General features: G+C 33.3%; 1 protein-coding gene across 3 annotated transcripts; it reads left to right on the top strand.

Moving 5' to 3' along the window:
* Positions 1 to 1,103: 1,103 nt before the first annotated feature.
* Positions 1,104 to 3,422, top strand: LOC120150267 (ubiquitin-conjugating enzyme E2 7-like). Of its 3 annotated transcripts, XM_039162960.1 has the most exons (6): positions 1,104 to 1,229; positions 1,339 to 1,441; positions 2,238 to 2,335; positions 2,411 to 2,511; positions 2,748 to 2,825; positions 3,312 to 3,422. In XM_039162960.1, exons 1-6 carry the CDS (start codon positions 1,187 to 1,189, stop codon positions 3,387 to 3,389), a joined length of 501 nt encoding a protein of 166 aa, XP_039018891.1. In that variant the 5' UTR covers positions 1,104 to 1,186; the 3' UTR covers positions 3,390 to 3,422. The 3 variants fall into 3 exon arrangements, with proteins under 3 accessions (XP_039018891.1, XP_039018889.1, XP_039018890.1); XM_039162958.1 differs by having other exon boundaries at positions 2,238 to 2,511; XM_039162959.1 differs by lacking the exon at positions 3,312 to 3,422 and adding an exon at positions 2,932 to 3,060 and having other exon boundaries at positions 2,238 to 2,511; positions 2,748 to 2,853.
* The last annotated feature ends 6,056 nt before the right edge of the window (positions 3,423 to 9,478 follow it).

The following is a 9,478-nucleotide window of genomic DNA, read 5'->3' as shown; positions in this document are numbered from 1 at the left end:
AAATTAAAATTCGTGTTACGAATTCGAAAATCGAGTTGCGAATTCAGAAATCGAGTTGCGAATTTGAAATTCATTGTTGCGAATTTGTAAATCACGTTGCGAATTTGGAAATCGCGTTGCGAATTTGATTTCTGTGTTGCGATTTACATATTTGCGTTGTGAATTTGGAAACTGAGTTGCGAAATTGGAGTTCGAGATCGCATTACGAATTTGTTGGTCATTTTCGTAAATCTAAAAAAAATTAGTTAAAATCATATATTATAATGCATTTTCGGTGACTGAAATTATTTTCTCAATTACAAATCATAAATTTAAATAAAAATCTCAATATTTCTCATTATTTAAACTCTCACGCTCTTTCTAACATATAACTAAGTTTAATGATCAATATTTTTCATTTTTTGTGATTATAACGATTTTTTTTGTCTTTTTCAAAGTTTTTATGAAATATGTAATGACTTTTAAGTATATATTCTATTTAGTCCGCACATATATAAATTAACACATTAAATTGATTATGCTAACGTACAAACGAAAACATTCAAACATCAAACTTTACATATTTAATAGTACACTATTAATCTAATATATATCATAATATTCATAAATATAAACATACTAACAATATAAATAATGAGCAGCTGGTAAAAATATATTTCATCATCAAATTCCCTAGTCTTTATTCTTAGGATTTAGTCATGAAATTACACTAACAACGGTAAATTAAGACTATCTATTTTCACATAGCATCGTACAAGAATCGTTAATAATCAATAATCATTAATAATCTCATAGGAACATAATAATATCATCCAATTTAATTAAACAATCAAGTGATATAATATGAAGCTAGTTATAGCCACATAAGTAATCAAGTAAATTTAGATTTTATTTTATAAATATTTATTTTCTAAATATCAATTCTTAGAACTAAAAAAAATGATTCTTAAATTTTAATCTCGATAAAATTAAATTTAGTTTGTATTTTCTAAATATATATTTGATAATTGACATAAAAGGAGCGGCAGAATACAAAATCGATATATATATCTGAACAAACAAAATCGATATTTAACACATCTATAAATAGCAACGAAGTGTCGACTTTTAATTTCCTCCTTTTTTTTTTCTTGTTCTTCAAATCGCAGGGCTTTCTCAGCTCTCTCTAGAATCCTCTATCGTTTATATGGCATCTCAAGCCAGCCTCCTCCTTCAAAAACAGCTCAAAGGTACTCCTTTTCTTTGATCGATTTCAAATTTAATGATTCTTAATATCATTTGCTTTTTGAGGGCTTGGGTCGATTTTGAAATGGGTTCTGATTTATGTGTTTTGTCTAGATCTTTGTAAGAATCCGGTTGATGGGTTCTCTGCCGGATTGGTTGATGACAACAATATCTTTGAATGGAGTGTTACAATTATCGGACCACCTGATACTCTTTAGTAAGTTTGTTCTTCTTCATTTCTTCTTTGCTGGTGATGTTTATTTTTCTTTGATTGAAATTAGTTGTTTCTTATGGATTCTTTGATGTGGATTTTTGTGTAACGTTTGGTAAGGAGATTAATGCTTGATAGGAATTAGGGTTTTGAAATTAGATTGGCTTGGCTAGATTTTAATTGATGCAATAGTTGATTTACGGGTCTTCCATCGAACCTGAGTAGAATTATGGGTTCTAAATTGGATCATCTTGCTTGAGCTTTATGTGGTCGTAAGGTTTGGAATATATGGTTCTGAGTTTACCTAGTGATTGTGTTGCCAATCGCCATTCAGTTAGGTTTTTTGAATTGATTGCACACAGCAATAGCAACAAAACTAATTGTTCGTTTTCACTTTTTATATGGAATAACTATGTGTAAGAGTTGCTGAAAGCTTCTGTATATTCATCATTAAGACCTGGTTCTTGTAGATTTGGTTCAATTGAGAATGAAAAATGGTAGGTTCTTAGCTTCTATATGGAGGTTGTTGATTATGAGGGGCAAAAATTGTCGTCTTTGTGCGTTTGGAGTTTGTTTAATTGCAAATGCTTCTCCACAATGGTATATGTTTACCGCTAGAATAAGCTACCTTGTTTTGTAGCTTACGTTCCTTTCTAATGTGTCTTATTTTCCCACTGCATATTTTCTTTTTACTACTTTGTCCTCAAGTAATCTTGATATGAATTGAGTTCTTTATGGCATATCATGTAACTTTATGATTTTTGTTTACTAATGTGCTTGAACACAAATATTCTAATTTCAGTGAAGGGGGATTTTTCAATGCCATCATGAGCTTTCCACCTAATTATCCAAACAGTCCCCCAACAATGAAATTTACAACAGAGATTTGGCATCCTAATGGTATACCTTTGTCTGTTCATAATCTTGTGCCTTCATCTGATGCAAGAATTAATATGATCTTTAATGTTTTTGCAGTTTATCCTGATGGGCGTGTTTGCATTTCTATCCTTCATCCTCCTGGTGATGATCCGAATGGCTATGAGCTTGCAAGTGAGCGCTGGATGCCGGTTCATACGGTATGTTTGTGAAGTGTCTGTCATGCTTGACTTGTCTTTTTATTTTTTTACTTGTTTATGTATTATTTTTTTCCTGTTCAAGTGTCAATAACATTCATAGTGCCATAGAGTTCAAATTGCTCAAACTTCAATTACTTTAATATATGGACACCCTGCTCCTTACTGTTGTCCTTTCCCCCTTTTATCTTGACGCTATGTTAGTGCATTAACAAATGTATATCCTAACAATGTGGCAGGTTGAAAGTATTGTATTGAGTATTATATCAATGCTTTCCAGCCCAAACGACGAATCTCCTGCAAATGTTGAAGCTGCTGTAAGTGATTGTTGCATTTCTTGATTAATTTATTCCTTTTTTTATTTTGGTTTGGTTGATGTTTATTCAACTTCCTAGTTGCATTTTTCCCTTCAGTGTGATTGATTTCTGTGGTTGCATGTGATGTTACTTCCGAATGTTTGATGCCCTAACATGGTGTCCACCCTTCTACTAAGGACTCTAGTGTTATGAAACTCCCTTCAAAATGCTTATTTTATCAAGCTCAGTTTACCATTAATAAAAATGGCACTTGGATTTTTAGTACATTAACATGGTTTTCTTTGCCTAGTTAAATCCTATGTCATTTCATTACTATGTGATCTTGTCAAACCACTATGGTGATCAGTATATTGTTCTATCATAGAATCATGTGAATACTAATGAATCTGAAGTTTTTCAACATTGGTATACTGTTGAGATTGTAAAACCAAGGAATATGTTTTCCTGTGTGTTCTTTTCATCAATACTTGTCGTTGATACTGGCAGAAGGAATGGAGAGATAGGAAAGATGAATTCAAGAGAAAGGTTGGCCGCTGCGTCCGGCGATCACAAGAAATGTTGTGATCGGTGATGGCTGTTGCTGCCGTTTCTTGTATACAAATTCATGAACCCATGGAATGCGTTATCTTGTATGGAGATCAGATGTGGTTGATTACACTGCAGAGCCCTTGTGAACCCAGGGAATGCCTCAACTTCTCCCCTTTTTTCTATTTTATTTTATTTTATTGTGCCCTTAATTAATAATTTGTAATAACTCAAATGATTATTTTGCATTCGAAAGCGTTTTTGTTTTGGTTATTGTTTTATTGGCAAGCGTTCTTGTTGATTATCTCGTTTGTGAGCGTAACGCTTCTTTTGATGGATAATTTCGTCCTTTATTAGATGCTTTTATTGATTCCTTTACTAGTTTTATACCATCTCTTTTCCAAGATTAACTAGTACGCAAGGGGTCAAGCTTTTCAAAAAAAAAAAATTATAAAAGTTTATTCATGTTATAAAAATAATCTTTTTTACTAGGTATATATTTTTATTAGTTTGGATGATCACAAGATAATATTTATTCAGAGTTTTTTTTAATCAATCGGTAACATACAATCGTACATATATCTTATAGATGTTGGTGTTCGAATTCAAGATATTTAGAAAGAATAATATTTCTCTTTATCATTGAAGTTATTTAATAGGTTTGAAGATATTTACGTTTATAAAGTGGATTTCGGGTTTGAATCTGCACAAGGTGAGTAATATAAGTATCATTGACCACTCGATTAACATGATCTTTAAGTAAAGATAAAAATTAAGAAAATTATAATTTTAAGAAATATTAAAAGAATATTACTGAATATTAAAAAAATCAATAAAAATTTTAAACATCTAAAATTATAAAATAATAAATTAAAAATATTATAAAATTAATATATTAAATATTTTTTTTTTAAAAAAAATCTTCACCTGTAGCTAGGGTTGCACATAATTCGGATTTCAATCCGATCCGGATCGGTTTTTATCCGATTCGGTTTTTTCCCATAGAAAAAAAACCGGTTTATAAAATAACCGGTTCGGTTTCTAACCGGTTTGGAGGGCCGGATATCCTAACCGGTGTAACCGGTTTCGGTTTTAAAAAAACCGGTTTTTTTAAAAAACCGGTTATAAAAAAACCGATTTTAATATTCCAGATTGCTCATAGGGAACCGATTCCCCCCAAGGGGGTACCGAATCCTCACTGAATGGTTTGGCTCCGAGATTTCCAGAATGCTCGGAGGGAACCGATTCCCCCATAGGGGTACCGATTCCCCCCTATTCAACGGTCGAAATATTTGAATTTTACACTTAGGGAACCGATTCGCTATATTATCTTCATTAATTATCACTAACGTTCAGAAGTGATTCAAGGTGTATTTAAGCAAGCGTAGAAGTCATTGATCAAAGACAAGACACATCAAGCAACTAGAATCAAGAGATAATCAAAGAGAAAGCATCAAACCTCAAGTTCGATAAATTCAAATACTTAATTGAAATACTTAATTAACTCAACATAATTGAAATACTTAAATACTTCCAAGTTTGATAAATTCAAATACTTAAAAACTTCCAAGTTCGATAAATTCAAATACTTAAAAACTTCAAGTTCGATAATTGAAACAAAGTTTACGATAATTGAAATAAAGTTATAAAATAAACTACATTGCCATCTCTTCTTCATCATCTTCGCCTTCTTCGTTTGGAGGAGATATTCCAAGTTCGACTTCTTCAATGTGTAAGTTTGCTTCCAAATCGGCATCAATTGCATCTTCTAGGGTGGTGATATGTTGCTTACGAGCCGCTCCATCCAAATAATCCTTTAAACAAATGCATACTTCCACCGACTCGGGACTTAGTCTTGATCTCCGTTGCGATATAACCCTGCCACTAACAGAAAAAGCGGATTCCGAAGCTACCGTAGAAGCTTGGACGGTTAGTAAATCACGGGCCATGGCGGCTAGAATCGGAAATTGTGCTTCCTTTTCTTTCCACCAAGCCAAAATATCCAAACTTTCAAACTCTTCAAATGTCATTTTTGATAGAAAATCGCATGACATATAATTTCCCAACTCGCTACTTGGGGTGGTAGTACGTGATCGTTTGGATTGGGAATTTACAAGAGTGTTAAAAAGATTCAAATTTATGTTACTTGGACGTCTACTAGATGATTCCGCATTCATTCTCATTTGATCGTGTATTACACTACTTGATCCGTATTTATTTAAATAAATTGCAAACATGTCTCGAAAACATTTGTTAAAATAATTTATTTGGTTTTGGACAAAGTTGGGTTCATCATCGGTTAGATTAAAAGCAAACGCAATTTGTTCAATTAGTGTTTCAACCCCACCAACATTTAACGTTGGGTTTAAAGCGGCGGCACAAGTAAAAATGGGGGGAATCTCCTTAAAATATTTTAAAAGTTTTTCCTTCATTGCAAAGCCAATTTCTTGAAAAACTTCGGTTTCAAATTCAAAGTCATTTAGTCGGGTAGCCAACAAAAATATTTGATTAAGAACCAACGGGCTAGTAGGGTAATAAACACCGGATAAAAAAGTTGTTGCATTTTTAAAAACCTCAAGCAAATCGGTTATTTTGGCTATAGTTTCCCAACTCGAATCCGGATAAATGTCTGGGACATGACCCCTCTCGAAAAGCCGATCGTGAAATGTTTGCAATGTTTCCCTTTGCCTTAAGGCAGTATGCATCATCATCCAAGTTGAGTTCCAACGAGTTGGACAATCCAAATTAGGACCCAAAGCTTTTTTATTAACAGACTTACAAAATCGTTTATAATCATTTAGTCTTTTGTTGTTGTTACAAAGAATCGATTTTATCATTGTTTTAAATTCTAATCTAATTGGCTCAATAACCTCCAAACCGGCTTGCACGGATAAATTAATTATGTGTGCAACGCAACGGGTATGAAAAAACGCACCGTCTAAAATCGGTGAAAGTAATATTTTCAATCTTGGAATCGCGTTTGTATTATTCGATGCATTATCAAAAGATATAGAAAAAACTTTATTTTCTAATTTATAAAGACAAATTACCCGTTTTAAAAGTGTAAATAAATTAGCACCGGTATGCGGCTCACCGAATAATTCAAACGCGATTGTTCTTTTCATCATTTGCCAATTATCTTGATCTAACCAATGTGACGTAACGGCTAAAAAAGAATTTCCGGTATTATGAGGGGAACTCCAAACGTCACATGTAAGCGACACACCATAACGGTGTTCTTGGAATCCTAAAATCATTTTTTCCCTCGCCGTACGCCACATTTTTATAGCATCTCTTCTAAGGGTAGTACGACTTACTTGAGTATAACGTGGTTGCATTAGTTGTTGAATTGTTGTCGTGAAATCTTCATCATCAAAGTGGTCGAACGACAATGCTTTTGTAATCACGAACTTTGTAAACGCTTCTCGTAATTTTTCGTTGTCGTAAACAAAAACACCACCTTGCGGTGTAAGATTCGATTGACTAGGATCCGATCTTGAGCGAAGTGTCTTGCATGATTTTGTCAAATGGTTCTTCAACGTTGTGTTTCCTTCCGATGCAAGAAACTTTAGACAAAGTTTACAACGCGCCCTCCTCGAGCCATTTGACATCTCACATAAATCGTAGTGATCCCAAATATCTTTGTTTCGAGTGTGTTCGATCACTCTCACGACTTCAAGGTTTCCCCCGACGGAAGATTCAGCAGTGTTACTCATGATGAATAAAAAATTACAAAACTAAGATTTGAGAGATGTTTAAGTGTTGTGTAATAAGATTTGAGAAAGTTGTAATCAACCAAATACATCCCCAACCTATTTATACATGTTTAGGGTGGTAAAATGGTAATTTTTTAAAGAAAAAAACGGTCAAAAACGGTCACAAACGGCTATATTAACGGCTAGTTTTTTAAACCCAGACCGGTTTTTTTTTCGGATAAAAACCGGTTTTTTAACCGGTTTTTTTTCAAACCGGTTTTTTATCTGGTAAAAAAACCGGTCTAGGTTTTTTTTCTCCAAACCGGTTAAAATAACCGGTTTAAAAAAATCCGATCCGGTTAAAAAAAACCGGTTTTTCCCAAAACCGGTTTCGGATATTTTTTTCGGATATTCGGATATTCGGATTTTTTGTGCACCCCTACCTGTAGCATGTCGAGCTTGAATCTACAGTAGATATAATTTCATTCGAATAAGTAAAATAACAAAAAGTATTTTTGAGAAGTTTTCTTTTCGTTCAAGATTTTATCTTATTCTTATTTTGGAGTACGAGTGTCCAATTGCAAATAGAGGTATTTTTGCTCACTCTATAATTTGACGATGTGAAATATGCTTTTAAGGTTAAACGTTTTTATTTAGACACACATTTAACTACGACTGAATTTAAGAAGTCACTAATTATCGAAACAAATTTGAAATCTTGTTTGTCACGTTGTATAAAAAAGATTAACCTTCAAGTATTAATATTTTTTTACTTAATTATTAAATAAATTTCATTTTTTTAATAAAAGTTAGTTAAGTAATCAAACTCGACAAAAAGTAATTAAATCTCATTATCACATCTTAATTCACATATAAATTATTTCGTTATTATTGTGGATCATCATGTTGTTACATTTAATTATTATATGTGCATAATAATAATCAACGATAATTTTCGTTCATAAAACTAATATTAATGTAATTTATAGTACCACAATACCATGGACTTCACAATACCATGCAAATATTATTTCTTTAAATTCGTAACTTATCATATTTAATAGATTTTACTAAGTATCATTTATTTAAAATCACAGAAACATTGGAACGTCGTGTTACACCATGGACTGAAAAAAAGATAACGAAACGTGTTGTGAAGTCAACGTCATGGAGAGTTGAACCATGTTCAAACACTTTGTTTGAAGTCTTGGATAATAACTTAAATGGACTTGTCGATCTAAACACAAAGACATGTAGTTGTATGAAATGACAAACATATGGTTATCCATGTGACCATGTTATAAAAGTTGCTCTTCATCTAAACCAAGATGATTCAAACGCATACGCTATGAATTGCTACACTACAAAAGTATATCGACAGACTTATGCCGAGATTGTCTACCCTATTCCACATCCTTCTGAGTGGGATATACCAGATGACTTACAAACAGTTTTGCCACCAGTCATTGACAGAAGGCTACCTGACCGACCAAAAAATCACGATCGTATACTGTCTAAGGGTGAAGAGAAGAAGATATCGACATGTAGTCGTTGCAAGGAAAATGGTTATACAAGGTTGACCTGTGGAGCACCAGTGTCATCACAATCATCTTTTCCTCCACCAAAATATGGATCTTCATCAAAATCCAAAGCTCATATGGTGCCAAGTAAAGGGAAATCAAAATCGCAATCAAAATCAAAATCCCAATCACAATCGTCTTCACCTTTTGGGACTATTAACTTAGGTGATTTTTAGATGCAAACGTTGTATTATATATTCATGATTGTATAACACTTATTATATTAGTACTAATAGAGTAAACAAGAACGTGACAATGGTAACTTTGTATAAAGTAAGAGGGTTGTGTTTGCAGTCGTGGATAGGGTGGTTGGTGGTGGTTACGGTTGATGGGGGTTGCAGTTTCCAAGAGGGTCGAGGGTGGTTGTGAGAGATGGAGATGGAGGGGGCTCACTGGAGATGGGGACGGATGTCGTCGGAGAGAGTGAGAGATGAAGATGGATTGAGTTGCGATTTAGGGGTTTAGGTTATGAGTTGCGATTTAGGGTAGTTTATATACTCAAAACATTTGTGTTGCGAAATTAAAAGTTGAGTTGCAAAATTTAAATTCGCGTTGCGAATTCGAAAATCGAGTTGCAAAAACGAAATTCGTGTTGCAAAATTGAAACTTGCGTTGCGAATTAGAAAATCGAGTTGCGAAAACGTAACTCGTGTTGCGAATTTAAAAATCGAGTTACTCAAAAAAATTCGTGTTGTGAAAATGTCAAATTCGATTTGCGAATTCGACTTCTGTGTTGCGAATTCCAAATTCGAGCTGCGAATTCGGAAACTGTGTTGCGAAATTGGCTTTCGTGTTGCGAATTCAAAATTGAGTTGCGAATTCGTTGGTTATTTTTGCAAATACAAAAAAAATA

The sequence above is a fragment of the Hibiscus syriacus genome, unplaced genomic scaffold (assembly GCF_006381635.1).
Source record: "Hibiscus syriacus cultivar Baekdansim isolate YM2019G1 unplaced genomic scaffold, ASM638163v2 tig00111022_pilon, whole genome shotgun sequence".
Taxonomy (NCBI): Eukaryota; Viridiplantae; Streptophyta; class Magnoliopsida; order Malvales; family Malvaceae; genus Hibiscus; species Hibiscus syriacus.
This window is presented reverse-complemented; position numbering and strand designations above follow the sequence as displayed.

Excerpts from the sequence above, each read along its gene's own strand:
- LOC120150267 (XM_039162958.1), top strand. The coding sequence starts at position 1,187 with ATGGCATCTCAAGCCAGCCTCCTCCTTCAAAAACAGCTCAAAG. Across the intron at positions 1,442-2,237 it reads GGACCACCTGATACTCTTTA|TGAAGGGGGATTTTTCAATG; the intron begins GTAAGTTTGTTC and ends TTCTAATTTCAG. Across the intron at positions 2,512-2,747 it reads GCTGGATGCCGGTTCATACG|GTTGAAAGTATTGTATTGAG; the intron begins GTATGTTTGTGA and ends ACAATGTGGCAG.